Consider the following 16,939-nt stretch of genomic DNA (forward strand, 5'->3'; position numbering starts at 1 on the left):
CCCTTTCAGAAACCAGCTTTTTGTGGTGGTATTCCTGTTTCTATTGTTTGTTGCATGTGATCCTGGATTATATAGAGCAGAATTTCGCCTGCATGCAACATCAAGGAGATGTACGACAGTTATTACACTCTATTATGCCTCCCTTCTTTGGTAAGGGCATAGAAATTCCCGTTGTCCACTCTCCTGGCCAATTTCCAGTCATCCGTACATAATTATATGTTTTCCATATATAATAAGCACTGCATTTGCCAATCGTTTTTTTAACAATTCTTCAGGCATGTTGTCTACCTTTGGTGTTTCTCAGTCTTCATTTTCGTAATAGCACACACCACTTACTCTCACAGAGTTAATGTCTCATTCTCTCTTTTCTGTTGTCCTGTATCATAGGTGGTTCTGGGGAGGCATAAAGATTGGCACCATAATCTCTCCACCTGCATTTAATATCATCACCTTTAGTGAGGACTCTGCCATCATGATCTTTTATTAGGTTTGATCACAGGGTAAACCTTTTGGTAAGAAGCCTGACCTCTGGAAATAGAATTGTGTGTTGTTATTATCTTTACAATTTCCAAGTTCCATAGATTTTGCTCTTACATATTCACTCTCGTCTTACTCTATTAAAGCAATGTTCTTAATGACAGATTTCTAAGAAGATAGTGTAACTAGCTTTGGGCACATAAACTTACAGATACTAAGGCCTCAGCAAAGACTGAATACAGCGAGTCAAAACATTTCAAAATTCTTCAACAAGCAAGGGCACATTTTCTGTGCAAAATCTGACACACAAAAAATTGTATCTGTTTTCAGCCAGCTCTAGGATCAAACCTGGAACATTCATCAGCAGAAATATAGGCTTCTCCTATTTAAGTTTAAGGAAACTCCTGTAGATGTATATAGGTAAACTGTTCTAGTCACTAAGTCAAGCCACTAAAGGGAAATCTGATACTACATAAGTGAATTATATACTGCCTCTCCTTCCAATTACCAGAGGTCAATTTCAAGTCCCCTTTGGCGTGTCATTGAAAGTTAGAGACACCATGATTCTCAGCTGGGATTGAACCTGCAAATATACTCTACTGCATCAGATAGGAGTACATATCCTACCAATTGAGGTTTTACATTTCACTAATTGACCTGCATTTTTAGTAGCTAAAATAAAATATTCTTTAGTAAGCACATTGCTTTCTTTTGTGTTCAAGCAGCATACTGTATGCTGAGTTGGCAGCATTTTATATGGTCTCTGATTACAGTACATTTTGTGGCATAGTTCTCTGTATAATTCTCTTCATTATAAGGTTATTTCATAGAATCATAGAATATTAGGGTTGGAAGAGATCTCAGGAGGTCATCTAGTCCAATCCCCTGCTCAAAGCAGGACAACACCAACTAAGCCGGGCCTTAAAAACCAATAAGGATGGAGATTCCACCACTTCCCTAGGTAACCCATTCCAGGGCTTCACCACCCCCCTAATGAAATAGTATTTCCTAATATCCAACCTAGACCTCCCCACTGCAACATGAGACCATTGCTTCTTGTTCTGTCATCTGCCATCACTGAGAACAGCCTAGACCCATCCTCTTTGGAACCCCCCTTCAGGTAGTTGAAGGCGGCTATCAAATCCCCCCTCACTCTTCTCTTCCGAAGACTAAATAACCCCAGTTCCCTCAGCTTCTCCTCATAAGTCATGTGCCCCAGCCCCCTAATCATTTTCGTTGCCCTCTGCTGGACTCTTTCCAATTTGTCCACATCCCTTCTGTAGTGGGGGGACAAAAACTGGACACAATACTCCAGGTGTAGCCTCACCAGCGCTGAATAGAGGGGAATCATCACTTCCATTGGTCTGCTGGCAATGCTCCTACTAATGCAGCCCAATATGCTGTTGGCCTTCTTGGCAACAAGGGCACACTGCTGACTCAGATGCAGCTTCTCGTCCACTGTAATCCCCAGGTCCTCAGAACTGCTGCTTAGCCAGTCGGTCCCCAGCCTATAGCAGTTCATGGGATTCTTCCTTCCTAAGTGCAGGACTCTACACTTGTCCTTGTTGAACCACGTCAGATTTCTTTTGGCCCATCCTCCAATTTGTTTAGGTCACTCTGAACAAAACCGGTCCCAGGCACTCTGCTTGATACCAGCTGCCAACTAGACATGGAGCCATTGATCACTACCCATTGAGCCCGACAATCTAGCCAGCTTTCTATCCACCTTATAGTCCATTCATCCAATCCATACTTCTTTAACTTGCTGGCAAGAATACTGTGGGAGACCATATCAAAAGCTTTGCTAAAGTCAAGATATATCACATCCACCACCTTCCCCATAACCACAGAGCCAGTTATCTCATCATAGAAGACAATCAGGTTAGTCAGGCATGACTTGCCCTTGGTGAATCCATGTTGATTGTCCCTAATCACCGTTCTCTCCTCCAAGTGCTTCAAAATGGATTCCTTGAGGACCTGCTCCATGATTTTGCTGGGGGACTGAAGTGAGGCTGACTGGTCTGTAGGTCCCCGGGTTCTTTTTCTACCCTTTTTTAAATATGGGCACTATATTTGCCTTTTTCCAATCATCTTGGACCTCCCACAATTGCCATGAATTTTCAAAGATAATGGCCAATATTACATCTCAGAGCTGGTTCCTAACTCATTTAAACACCCGTATGAACTCTGCTTTTATTGCATACGCGTTCCTATTGCATTGGGGGGTTGGGGGTGAAATCTAGGTTTCCAAAGCTAATTATACAATTACTTATAATGAAAAGTTAGTGGACATGGTAGCTCAGTGGTATAATGGAAAATGACACTACCTACAGTACAAATGCTAGATTTATACTAGAAACAGAAGTCATTATTCTATAAAAAGGTCATTTTGGTGACTATGTGAAAGTAGTTGCCTGTGTAGCTTCGTTTGTGGATCATGTACACATCACAATTTCCACTCTCACAAGCTTCACCCTTGTAAGCGATCTCTGTAGAGATGACAAGGACTGGATGCTGGAGACTTAATTACCCTCTCACCCCCAAGTCAGGACTGAGGTACAACAGCTCGGCAGCCTGGGGAAAATCTGTATTGCTTGCTGCCCATGCTGTACCTGTATTGTACATAAATAGAGAATTATCATTTCTAGGGGTTTGATCCTGCAAGATGCTGAGCATTCCTCTGAGGTGCAGTACATATTCTGCTCCTGATGAAATCAGTAGGAGTTGAAGAAATTCAACACCTCATAGCAGTGAACCTTGAGACTGTCAATTTGGAATCTTTCACCAGTGTCAAATTCATTTGAAAAAGGATTCTGAAACTATCCATGGAAGAACATTTGCTAAAGCCTTTTCCATAATTGTACCAAGAAACCTGGTAAAGAGATTATGGAAACTGCTTTAAAGTTGATATGTATACAATGAAACATTTCAATTATGGGTTGCCACCTGTACAAATATTACCTGGAGAAAAATATAATGGGTTTCTATTTGAGTTACTAGCTGAAGCTGTAAGTTTGCATGATGTAGAGTTTGAATTATATATCTTGCCTCTGATTTATAAAACCTGACAGTTACCAAGATTTTTTAGGGACTTGGGGGAAGCTCAGTAAGACTGAATGGGTTAGTTGTGTGCAAATCTATTTGAGATTTTTCTTGGTCTTTTCCTTAGTGTGACATTATCTCCTGAGGATGCTTTCTTATTTTGATAAAACAAAAAGAAAGGGTTTGCCACCGTCACACACAAAACAAGCTATGGCCAAGTAGAAACAGATTAATTTCTATTAATCTTCCTAACGCTGTAAATAAACTCATTAATTCAGAAAATCAATAGGAGGCTTTTCCTGTAAGTGGAGTAAAAAGTTAAATGTACGTTTGGACAGAACAATCTGAGTATCTGACAGGAAAGTATGTCATGTGGAATAGGCCTTCATGAATCTGATGCTATTAGAATGGGGTTTGGAGTCAGACTGATGCACTATGAAAAAAGGGAAACAGAGAAATCTCTGATGCAGCATAATTGGGGGATGGACAACCCCCTCATGGAGCTAAAAATATATTCAGCTAATTTGAGAGCCATTAACACAAATTAGAAAACATTTTTATGAAGACAGGTCTTGACAGACCTTGCAAAAAACTGACTCAATATCTAAATTTAAATGGATTATATATATTTAAATACCTAAAATGGGTCGTTGGGGGAAAAATAGTATGTGACCATGTTACTAAAGACTATCATAATAAATACAAATACTGGGACTCAACTGAGGTAGTATGGGCAACCTTCAATCTTATATTTCTTAATGTTCTTGGTTTTAAAAAAATGAAATGTCTAGTTTTTTAAAAAGAAAACTGAAAGAAAGAAGAAAAGAAATTTTACCATATGGGACTGTAACAGCCCAACTCTATCCAACTCAGCAGGGTTGGAACACCAAGGTAGTACCTGGTAGCAATAATAGCCTATTATCCTCTAAGTGGAACAGCCACTGGAGTGGAATGTAACACAGTTTGTCGGTGGGTTACACTGTTGTTTTCTAGACAAAAGTGGAATGTTAGGTATCAAGATTCTGAGGTTCTATCCCCGGCTTTGGGAGAGGAGTGCTTGGACATTAATGATTATTGTGCTCAATAATCAGGGCTTATCAATGGAACAGATGAAATTTGAACTCATGCTATTCAGGCTCCCAGCTCAGTGCACCTTTACTTAGGCCAAAGGGTATTTTGCTGAAGGAAAGTGAGTGAACAGGCAGGCAGTTAACTTCAGGCGTGGCAATATATGCAGTGCAGATGAACTGTTTAGAAAATTTAAGGGACAAGTGCCAATTCTGCTCTACTATACATGTGCAGATGGTAATTATCCAAAACTTTAAAACTTGGCCAAAACACAGTTTTCATGAGGACAACAAAAAACACTTCTCCAGTACCAGGATCATCTCCCAGCCAACTTTCAATTTCCGGCTCCAAACCCCAGAGGCATTAGAGCTGGTCAAAAAGGTGGCATGAAACATCTTTTATGTTCAATACACTGAAAAACATCAATTTTGAAGAGGTCAATTTACTTCTTAGTAACAAAAAGGGTGGCAAGGAGAGAAAATATTTTTTCTACTACACTTCCTCGTTCATATTCATCTCTAAACCAAAATTAAAGAGTTTTTCCTTATTTAAAAGACATTGAAATTATGGCATTGTTCAGAAATAATCATCCAATTAATATTAGCGAGATAAATGTCATAGTTGGTTGAATAAAGTTTTTTCATTACTTACTTCTTCACTCCATTGCAGAAGGAGGCAATACTTTCATTACTCCCTTGATCCGCTTCAACCAGCTGGATAGACCAATCTGCAAGCTAAAAATACCAAAATTAAACCAGAAGAAATAAAGCTCATTTTATTTACCTAAGGAAAACTGAATCATCTAGTGAGTTCAGCAACATCATCTTGCAATAGATTTCATGAGGGCTAAATCCTCACACCTCAGCACAATTTCACTTACTTAGATGGGACTCCAGTGAGCATAAATCACCCACTGGATTCCACTGAAGTATCAAAAGGTTTCATTGGTAACTCAGCAAATACAATGCACTATGATCCTCAGCAGTCCATAATTTAAATTTTTGTTTCTATTTGTAAAATATTATGGATTTGTAGTCTTCTGTATGGAACATCAATGTTTTAAATGTTCGCTAGGGTCAGTGACTACAGCTTGTCAGGCTCTGGGTTCGAGGCAGTCAGAACTGGTGATTAGAGCCATAGTCCAGAACAGGTACAGCCGAAACCAAGGGCTAGGGACAGGCTGTGGGTCAGAACTGAGGTCAGAGTCTGTAGACAAGCCAAATAGGATCCTAATTAGAGTCCAGATGCAGGCCAAAGGTCGAAGCCAGCTGGAAGTCAGTCAGAGTCTGGGAGACCAGGAGGCAGGTGTAGGGCTGGAGTATGGTTGGAGTAGGGCACGGACAAGGCTGAAGCAGCCATGAACAAGTCTAGGACAAGGCTGGAGCAGGAACAACAACTGGATCAAGGGAAGGCTGGAAGCCAAGGAAGTCAAATACTGTGCAGAAGCATAAAGGTTCCTGGCTGAGTACTGCTGTTGCACAGACTAACTTGAAGCTCTGGCGGGGTCAGTGAAATACCTGTGCCTGAGGGTCATATGACCTGGGCTCTGACCGGGTATATGCTGCTGCAGCAAACCTGAGTGCTGACTCACTGTAAGCTCTGCTTAGGGGATAAATCACTGTAGCTGAGTTGCTGCAACGTCCCTGAACCATGAGTTACTGCGGGCTCTGTTGGAAGGGGGAGTCATGGCAGCTGTGTGTCCAGCCCTGGTCTGGCTGCAGGTCTGCATCATACATAACTTTGTCAGACTTTAAAAATTGAGGCTGAAATTTTCCATGCCATCTTTGTGCCTCATTCTGATTTTTCCCCAAAAGAGTTCCAGCCAAAATGGTTCAGTTGTTTCCAAGAATGAATTGGGGAAAAATACATTTTGTCCATGTTAAAAATTTCTCAAGACTGTTTCTTTAAGAAGCTCGTCTGACTGCATGCTTTGGAGCAGAGACGTGAAATGTGGCAGGGAGATGATCTTTTGTTGTTCCCATGAAAATCTGCCCACATTTAGCCAAGTTAGAAGCCTTAGAAAAATCTCAGTTTGCAGATGCTGAGTGCAGAATTCAACAGCTGTTATCTCTGAAGATTCCATCCCCAATGAGAACGCTCTGTCCCCTCATACCACTTACATGTGACCAGAACGCATCTGCACTGTTCTCACAGAGTGAATGAGCATGTTCCACTCTGAGCATGCAAGGGCAAAGATAGACTTTCCTAGTAATCACTGCTCCTAGCTGCAGCTACCATTTGCAATCTGCTTTGTGGACCTCCAGGAGGAAAGGCACCAAATAAATTAGAAATTGTTATTTCACCCTTTTAAAAACCACCATCAGATCCCTGTGCAGTCAACCACAGTCTTACTGTCTGAGGAGGAATAGATTTTTCTCCAGCCTGTAAACACCAGAGAGAGGCACAAACCACAAACTCCAGACCTTGGTGTGATTCTCACCTTTTGCGAAGTGGTCTGAACTGGTGTCTTGACGGAGGTCTATAATAAAAGTCAACTTTACTCCCCAAGGTCTGATCCTGCAAGGTGTTCAGCATGTTCTGCTTTGAGTAAGGTCAAGAGATGCTCAGCACGTTGTAGCATCATGCCCTAGCTATCTGAAAAGGGTCACTGTAGAGTGATTTGACATACTTCTCCCCACATGTATCTGGATACTTCAGGATTCCCGAAATATTTCAGAATGCTGACCAAGAGGTGGGTGGGGGTCACTATTATGAGGAAGGGAAAAATGTCCAGTTGTGGAAAGGAAAGGGTGAAGAGAGGAGAGTGAGGAGGGACAACATCAGAGAGGGAAATGGAGACCTGGAAGACAAGGAAATTAATGCCCCTCCCTCATCCCCCCCCAAATATCCTTGAATGGAGCACTGAATGCTTGAAGGAAGGCAAAAGAAAGAGAAAAAACTTGGTTCAAAAAGACAGCAAGAGCCAGAGAGTATCATCAAGAGATCTGACTTCTGAAGACCTGTTCAGTTACAGTAAAAGATATTTATTTCAAAAATATACATACATAAAAGCAAGCAGATCGAGGTCAAATTAGTCATTGTGCCAAATCTCAGGATTAGGACAAGTCAATTTGAACAAGGTTAGAGATAGTAAATTTGGCTACACAGCAAAACAGATTCAGCATAATTCCCTGCTCTTATAGATTTTTTGTTACCTCTGTAAAAAAGCTGGGGGGAGCCCACCCTACAATACTTTGCTCTACAGTAGTAATGGTCCAATGATCCAAACAATCTAATGGTCCAAAAGCGCACTACTATAATATACACCATTGGAGCATTTTGGACCACAAACCAGATCCTCAGCTAGTCCAAATTAGCCTAGTCCTATTAGAATCAATGGAGTTAAACCAATTACATCAGTAAAGAAACTGGTTCCATTACCTTAAAAAAAAATGAACCAGCTTTTTTTAATGGGCAGATAGGAGAGATAAGTCCACACATTTATGTATAAGTTCGGGAAGCCACAAATAAGATGTGGGACAGATCTGGCCAACATAAAATTCTTATTAGTTAGACTAAGCAGTCTCCTTTCCCTTCTAAAGTGATTTCTTATGGGCTGCTCGGTTCTCTTCTGACTGAAAAGACAGATTATTTTATACAAGGAGATTCTACAAGGAAGTAAAATTTAGAAGCTTTCCTCCCAACTAATCATCAAGAAGAGTCAATGGACTGTTTGTTTATAAAGGTAGCTTCCTCTTTAACATATAAAAGCATTACAGGAAAAACTGAGTGCCAAGAAAAATAATATTCCTGCCTGATTATCCACTGCCTCACATCATGTGTCGTTATTTAAGACCTGATCCAAAAGCCCATTAAAATCACTGCAATTCTTTCAATTGACTACAGTGGGCCTGATCTAAAGCCCACTGACATGTGCAGAATGAGAGCCATTTCTCATCCACTTCACACAGGTGTGGGTGAGTACACAAGATGCAAGGCAGAGGACAGTCAAAACCAAGATCTTTAAGTCTTTCAACCATACAAATTTGGCACATACCTCTGTGCTGTCTGCAGAGCTGTTTGCAGAAATGCTGGGCCAGACAGGTCCTGTGGTCAATTCTCTAGGAGGGTATGTTAAGTATGTTTCCCCAGAGCTCACAAGGCAAGTTTTACTGTCATTTCTCCTTTTATCTTTCATTCCTTGTCCACTTGCATTGTCGTCTGAGAAAACGGGATGTTGATAGTCTATATGTTCAAAGCCTATATAGAAATTCAGATTTTTATTCTCTTTCTCCACATCTGACCCAAATTCATCTGCAGTTGGACTCAAGTTATTTCTTCCATATGGATCATAGTCATAAAGTGTTCCAATGGGGTATGTGGGATAGGAATTCTCAACGGAGAGGTCACTACATCCGGATAGCAAAGAAGGTCTGAAGCCAATTGTTGGTGGCACCCTGACTTGCTGCCAGTGAGAGGTGGAGCTTCCAAAGTAAAGGTCCCTATGAGGAATTTGAGGTGGATTTACTCCATATAAATGTTCTTCTGCTGCATCTGAGAAAAACTCCTTTTCTTCAAGGTCATGTGAATATGCTGGACCATAAAAGGGAATTTCACTGCTGCCTTCACCAACTATTTGGTCAAGTCCTAGACTGACCTGGCTATCAGGATTAAAATGATACATAAAGGAAGATGCTTGGTCCTCAGATTGTCCTTCGTGTAACTCATCTTGTGTCAAAGGCATTTTCCAAAAGTACGCCATGCTTCTTCATCCCATGAATCTTAACAACACTCAGGGGAGAGTTGCCACAGTTTCAAAGTCACAATGAGTAACACTGCAGAATTTGAGCTGTATATTCACTGGAACAAAACAAAATAAAACTAGTTAAAATGAATTTAATGTGTTGTAAGCTGTACATGTAAATGACATTCATTTTAGAGTTCTCTCCACAGGGTATAAGATCCACTCTCTTATCTTGTACCTGGAATGAAACCCACCATATGAAACAGATGTAGAATGGTCCTTGGTTTCTGGACTGTTGAATAATATTTGTGGTCATTAGAACCAAAGATGCCCATTTCTGCAGTCTCTAAATAAGTTATTTTAAATTCCTTATCATTTTTACAGTTGAATAGCACATTTTATCCAAGAATCTCAAAGCTCTTTCACAATACCCCTGTGAGGTTGGTCAATATGGGGGAAAAAGTTTTCAAAGGTTCAAAAGAGAGTTGGCGGTCTAATTCTCTTTTGTGCCTTTGAAAACCTCCCCTTATAATGTCCATTTCATAGAGGTGTATTTTGAGGCACAAAGAGGTTAAGTGACTTGGTCAATTTGGAGTTTATCATATCAATCAAGGCAAATATCAGTGAGCCAATTTAGCCTTTTCCCCGCCCCCCCATATGACATATTATTAGAATGAGATCGGAAACAAGACCAGTAAACATATATTGACTTATAAGTGTGGAGGGGGCACAACGGCAAAAGCAGTGTGTCTTCAAAACTTCAGAGTGCAAATGGCAGGGAATAGCAGCCACCACAAGCCATACACAATTGTGTTCCCTACTTTTTCAAATAGAAATAAAACCCATTTGATTTAAGAATTTAATGACTATTTATACTCTTCCTTTCAGAATAGAAATACTATTGAAATGAAAAGATCTCTTGTAAATTGCTGAGGCTGAAAACCACAAATAGTTTTTTCAATATGCTGCTAAAATCTATAATGTATTAGCTTAGCTAATAATGCTATGCACTGAAAATCTATATTATAGTAGGTTTCAGAGTAACAGCCGTGTTAGTCCGTATTCGCAAAAAGAAAAGGAGGACTTGTGGCACCTTAGAGACTAATTAATTTATTTGAGCATAAGCTTTCGTGAGCTACAGCTCACTTCATCGGGTATTCAACGTAACATTTTTTTATTATTATTTTGATGAAACTCTATCTTGACTCAGACTACTCACCCATAATCAGAAGGAACAGGGAGGATGAAAATTGGATTGTCTGATATGAAAATCTCCAAGACGTGCTGTCACAGCTCCAGGGTTAGCTGTACCTTTGACCCTCAGTCTTTCCTTGGGCACCCCTTTCAAAGGACAGGACCAGCATATGTACTTCTCTCAGACTGAAATCCTGCAAGTCACCCCATTTTTAGAGTGGGTCTCTCGGCTACAGCACCCATTTAGCAAATCATGTTTCCACAGCAGGTCCAACTGGACTTGGCCCCTGCTATAGATTTCTCTTCAGGAGCTGTGCACAGTAGGTAAATGCAAGAACACCAAACAGCTTCTTCAAAAAAAAGTGTCTATCTGATTATAGCAATCAGAAAGAAAGGGATTAACATAACAAAAAGACCTACATGCATATTGTCTTACTTAAGGCTTGATGTACCTTACAAAGTTAGGATGACATAAGGCAGCTTATGTTGACCTAACTATGTCAATGTGTATAGCCTTGCTCCTGTCGATGTAAGTATAGCCTTACTACACCAGCATAATAACTCCACCTCCATGAGAAGCGTAGAGTTTCTGTTGGTGTAATTAGCTGTAGCTCATGAAAGCTTATGCTCAAATAAATTTGTTGGTCTCTAAGATGCCATAAGTACTCCTTTTCTTTTTTGCGGATACAGACTAACACGGCTGCTACTCTGAAACCTGTGTAGACGTTGAGTTTCTTACATCAGCTGTTGTCTGGGCTTCCCACTGGGAGCCCTGCTGCTCTCCAGACTCCTGGCTTCCAGCTTCCTGCCAGGAGCACAGCAGCTGACCGGACTCTGGGAGTGGATCTTGCCGCTGGAGGTGAGAAGCCCCAGGGGGCAGCTGAGCTCCCATCAGGGAACTGCGTGGAGCTGAGAGCCCTGGATCTCAGCTGTTTACACTGCCCCTCTTCAGTCAGTGGGGTGCTCCTGGTGAGGATGCGCACCACCGACAGAAGGAGGGTAGTGTGGACATCACTGTAATTACTGCTGTGGCCGCAAGTTGACCCAACATAGGTCAATTTAAGATTGTAGTGTAGACATGCCCTATGTCTTGAGAGGAATGATAGGCTTAGATATGCCTGATTCATCCCTGATAGTATGTCCACAGTCCTCTGGGGGAACATGTTACAGCCTGTTTCCCTTCAGACCTTGTCCCTGCATCAGGGTTGAGGATTTTGACAGTTTCCAAGTTATTTGTTTAAAGATTTCTCACCTGAAGGGCCCTGGCTCAGTCCTAAACTGGGGGGTGGTTGTGCCCATCCCTAACTTCCGCTCCCCCTGGACAGAAACAAAACAAGAAAAGGCCTTGACACCTGTATTTTCAGTTAAGAACCTGTGATAGGGACTGTCTAGAGCCATTGACTTTAGGTTCCTGCAGATGTGCAACCTACACACAGGATTGAGTTACTTCTTTGCACCCATGTAGCAGACATCAAGCTAGTAACCAAACAGTAACCAAATCAAATAGACAAAGGGTCACATAATATTAATTAATTATACATGTATCTTATACCTCTTATTCACTAGAATTTAATTTGTAGCCTGATTAGGATTTGACAATTGAATTACCTGTGCAAATTTTATCAACCCTGTTACTGAGCAATAAAGCAGTTACCATGGGAAAGTGATCTCTGTGACAGAGCTGGTTGAATTTTTTGATAAAAAACCCTTTGAAGTTGTGGGGGAGGGGAAGCCACTTCTTTTTAAATCCACCTTTTTCTAATGGAAAAAAGTCTTTCCCTCCTCTTTTCATTTTACAAACCTCCTTCCCTCTGCTTTTTTGAAGGGGTGGCGGAGAGAGAAAGGAAAAGAGAAAGGGAAAAAATGTTAAGATCAAAATAATGTCCCCCAAAATTGAAAATTTTCATTTTGATTTTTTTCAATCAGAAAATTTAATGAAAAATCTTAGATTAAATATAATTTCACAGTTTTTCCATCCCCCACCCCCATATAGTTACTTTGTAGTCTACTAAGGGAACAAAAAAATACTACAAATACTTTTTTTTTAAGCTCTCAAACATTTCAGATTTTTTCTCTGCAGTACGAACAATGTAAATGATGATGCACTGCGGCATAAATGTTTAATGGCATATCCTTGCAATGATCTGCATAACTCCTTCATGGCTTTGTCTCTCAAGCACAATGTAGCTACCCATAACCCATGCAATAAAGGTTTTATAGCCATACCACTGCATCATATATCCTCCCTCTCCTACGCAGATATAGATAGATTTATAAATTTATTTATCTATAAAAATATTTCCTCATTTTAGCCTTTTTGTGTGGCTCAGAAGGTGTAATACTAACACATTCTGCAGTGTTGGAACCAGTCTAAGTGTTGTGCTAGAGTTTGGAGAGGGTGTAGCCACTTCTGCATTCCTGCTGTTCTCATTGGGCAGACAGTCCCCTTGGGATCGTTGCAATCTTATTTAAGTTAGAGCCAACATGAGGATGACGGAGCCTGAGAAACCCTGCACTAGGGAGGCTGACAAATCAGGTAGGGAATCAACTACCCGACGGACCCCAACTCTGTTGCAACAAGCAGTTCTTGGCTACAGCACAGGACCTGAATCACTGTGTGTTAACACATTAGGTATAGATGCTGTATGTATACATACTACGTATTGATAGAGTAGACAACTGTAGACAAGTAGTTATTACTAGCCATTTAGACTGGAATTTCAGCTTGCCATATCTTGGATCCTATTGAGGTCCTCGCTGTGCCTTTCAGGAAGTGCTCAGTTTCTGGGAGGGTCAGGCTCAGTATTTGGCCTACACCTACTCTCACTCAAATCCTTGTCCAAAGTTCCATTGATAAGTGTTAGGATATAGATATTCAAGCCTGTCTGTAAAGGCCTATACTCTATGAATTTAGGTGTATTCTTATCACTTAGCTAGTTATAGAGGTATAAAAGAAAGAATAAAAATCACTGTCTGCTGGTGTAAGGGCCTTCTCTTACTGTGAGAAGTCTGAAGCCCTGTTCTTAGGCTAAGATCTTTGGCTAAGCAGCAGAGGCAGCCATAAGCTGGGAAGTGAGCGGTCACATCCTCACATTCCAAACTAGTCACATTGAAATAAGGTGCTATTGGGCTGTTAGGAATACAGACCTGTCCTGATAATGCCTATCCCCTCCAGAGAAAGGGAAGTGCCTAGAAAATGTAAAAGGAAACTTAGTTTGATAGCATCCTGTCTGGCAAGAACTCACTTATCAATAGCTGGGATGTGAAATCTTCATTTCTGTGTTGTTCTATCATTGTAGTCCCCATTTCCCTCTTGTTTGTCTGTATAATCTCTGTCTGGTTCTGTGATTGTTTCTGTCTGCTGTATAATTAATTTTGCTGGGTGTAAACTAATTAAGGTGGTGGGATATAATTGGTTAAATAATCATGTTACAATATGTTAGGATTGGTTACTTAAATTTCAGGAAGATGATTGGTTAAGGTATAGCTAAGCTGAACTCAAGTTTTACTATGTAGTCTGCTGTCAATCAGGAAGTAAAGGGGGGAAATGGGAACAGGGAATGGGAGAGGGGATACTGGAATCAAGTTTTGCTAAGGGGGGAAATGGGAACAGGGACACAGGTAAGGCTCTGTGGTGTCAGAGCTGGGCAGGGGGACACTAAGGAAGGAAACTGGAATCATGCTTGCTGGAAGTTCACCCCAATAAACATTGAATTGTTTGCACATTTGGACTTCAGGTATTGCTGCTCTCTGTTCATGCGAGAAGGACCAGGGAAGTAGGTGGGTGAAGGAATAAGTCCCCTAACAATAAGTAGGGCAGGTCCTTCATTATTGTTGCAATAATTTGTATTATAGTAACAGCACTGACAATGCCAAATGTTCGAGAAGTTTGAGCCAGTTCCTCCAAAACAAGATTTTTTTAAAAGAAAGAAGTTTGGCGTTCATTTTATTCCCCTTATGTTTTTTGAGTTTCTATGGTTCATGTTTTTTAAGCTGTGCAACCAGGAGGATAAGACACTTCCTTTTTCTTTTAAGATGAAAGCTGAGGTTCTCACATAATTGCCTTGCTCCAGCGACTGGGATTTTAAGAAGAAGCCCTCCCCCCCACACACACATCAAATATCATGGAATTGGTGATAAAAAAAATATCACAGGAGTTGCAGCACTGTGTAATGTCCACAATGTGCTAAGCACTTTCCAAACATATTCAGATACTTTCCCTACTCTGAAGAGCTGATGGCAGAATCATTATACACATTGGAATCTCATGCATTTTGGGCTCAATCCTCTAATTTTGCTTGAACAGGGGAATGCAATATTAGGCATTTTGCTAACCTATATATTTTTTATGGCCTCTTACCTGAAGCGCATAGTTGTTTGGAAGCACATACGACGTCTTATTTCTTTGTAATTCACAGATGTACTCGGATGAACTACGTGGTTTCAGTTTCAAGGAGGCGTGAGCTTTCATTCCTGTTTAACAAGTTTAGTTTGTTGATGACTCTTTCCCATTTCTTCCTCCAGGGAAATTTCAAATAATAATAAGGAGAAATGGGTTGCACTTTGTCTGTTGTCTTTCACATTATTTGGGCAACCCTAGTTTTAAAGGTACTGGTGAATGAACTTACACTGTTAAATATACTATAGACAGAAGACAATTCCTTCCAAACTGAAAGGAAATGGAAGTTCTTCTATACTGAAATAAGATTCAGACATTTCACTAGTCTCCACCTTCAGTAAGATCACACACAACTTTTAGGGTAATATACATTCCTGTTATTACACACACTGAAATGCTACACAGGGAAGAGAGGTTGCTTGGCACAAGAAGAAGCCTGTGAGCATTTTGGGAGGCGATAACATGAAGTGCACAATTCCTGGGTAGCACACAGCCTATCTCTAAGGTGGCGTCCTGCTGCCCAGGGTGCAGAACTAAACTTGGGAACCTCCCCTCTGCTGGGGTATTTCCCAAGGACTGGTTAAGCGAGAGCTTTGCAGTCTCGTTATTTGCTGAGCTGATGTAAAGGGGTTGCAGTGGAGGAGAGAATAAAGTGTGGGTTTATCACTAACATATTCCCCTGCACTCAGGAACAGTTCAAGGCTAGTGCTGACAATGGTGCTAGCTTCCTCAAAGGGATACAAGGTGAGTCATAACCCAACCTATATGCAGCCCTGCACACTAGCCGGAATATTCGGCCCCATGCAGGGGAGCCCAGGCTGTTCTCCATAAAAAAGGGAGTATCAGAGGCTGTTTGGGCCTTACTCCCCTCAGGGGGTTCCCAGAGCGACTATATGCCTCCACACGCATTGTGTTGCAGACCTGTGCCTTGAAGGTACAGGCTATTTGGTTTAGGTGCCAATCCAGAATTCACATAAAACCGAGAGCTTAATCAACTCCATGATTCTTACAGGCACAAAAGTATCTTTGCAGAGGGTGAGAGTGCTAGTAAAAACTAAACCACATTTCAATTAGAAAAAGTTGTGCAGTATCCTTGAACACAATAGGATAAAATGCTTAAGGTTATTAATTATAGATATCCTATATCTGATAGCAACTGAATGGAATAAGAATTTGATAAACATTGTGGGGAAAACTCTGCCCTATGTTTGCGGCTGTCACTGAAATCAATGGAATTGAAAGAAAGAATTTATTGATGGGGAAAATTTAGTCTTTAGGAGGTAGGTAGTACATTAGTTCTTATATGTTCCCAAAGCCCTGAATTACCCTATGCATACCACAAACTGATTTCTGGCATTTGTGTTGTACATATTACCAGTGTTTAAAGAAAAGAAAGATCACCGATTTTGGTGGCTGTTGTCACAGAACTTGACATTGTGTGTCACGGCCAGCCAGAGCGGTGGTCAGTGGTGAAGAGCTGGGGTCCATAATCACGGGATGGGAGTCAAAAGTAGGCTGGGACAGTTTACCGGGAGATCAGAATCAGGAGACAAACTTGAGAGCAGAACTACAAATCAGTAAGCAGAGTCAGGCTCTGCAAATCAGGATACCAAAAGGTCAGAGGCAGGAGACAAACCAGAGATCGGGATCACAAGTCAGACACCAGGAGTCAAACTAAGCTGGGATGTCAGGAAACAAGCAGAAGTCAAACAAAGACAGAATCATTCCTTTGATTTAGCTTTTCCTATTTGGTGTTAATTGTAAATGTGACAAAATCCCAGTTGCAAGTGAAGAGCTGATAAATGCTTTTTTTACCCCCTAAAATTAAATACAGGCATATTCTTCAAATTTATCCCATTCAGTAATGCTTCTCCAAAAGCTGGGTGCCCTGTAACTTCCACTCTCTGAAAGTAGGGCATCTGCATAGATTAAGACTGCGGAAAGGACTCTGAGTGTAAGATGTTCACAGAGGAAGTGCATTCAAGAATTTCTACAATCAGTGGTGCCAGAAATCTAACTAAACTCAGAGCTGATGAACAAACATCTGCTCCACTTCGCAACAGATTATACACGTT

The 16,939-nt window shown here is 40.9% G+C and overlaps 1 protein-coding gene across 1 annotated transcript in view; it reads right to left on the reverse strand.

The window, feature by feature from the left end:
- PIK3C2G (phosphatidylinositol-4-phosphate 3-kinase catalytic subunit type 2 gamma) overlaps nucleotides 1-16,939 on the reverse strand; it is a 330,089-nt gene that overhangs the window by 268,012 nt on the left and 45,138 nt on the right. The window contains exons 3-4 of the mRNA XM_074938223.1: nucleotides 8,585-9,387; nucleotides 5,239-5,321 (exon numbers count right to left, since the gene is read on the reverse strand). Of these exons, the coding sequence (XP_074794324.1) occupies nucleotides 5,239-5,321; nucleotides 8,585-9,289 (788 nt within the window). The 5' untranslated portion in view covers nucleotides 9,290-9,387. The remainder of the gene's footprint in view (nucleotides 1-5,238; nucleotides 5,322-8,584; nucleotides 9,388-16,939) is intronic.

Source organism: Natator depressus, chromosome 1, assembly GCF_965152275.1.
Source record: "Natator depressus isolate rNatDep1 chromosome 1, rNatDep2.hap1, whole genome shotgun sequence".
NCBI lineage: Eukaryota > Metazoa > Chordata > Testudines > Cheloniidae > Natator > Natator depressus.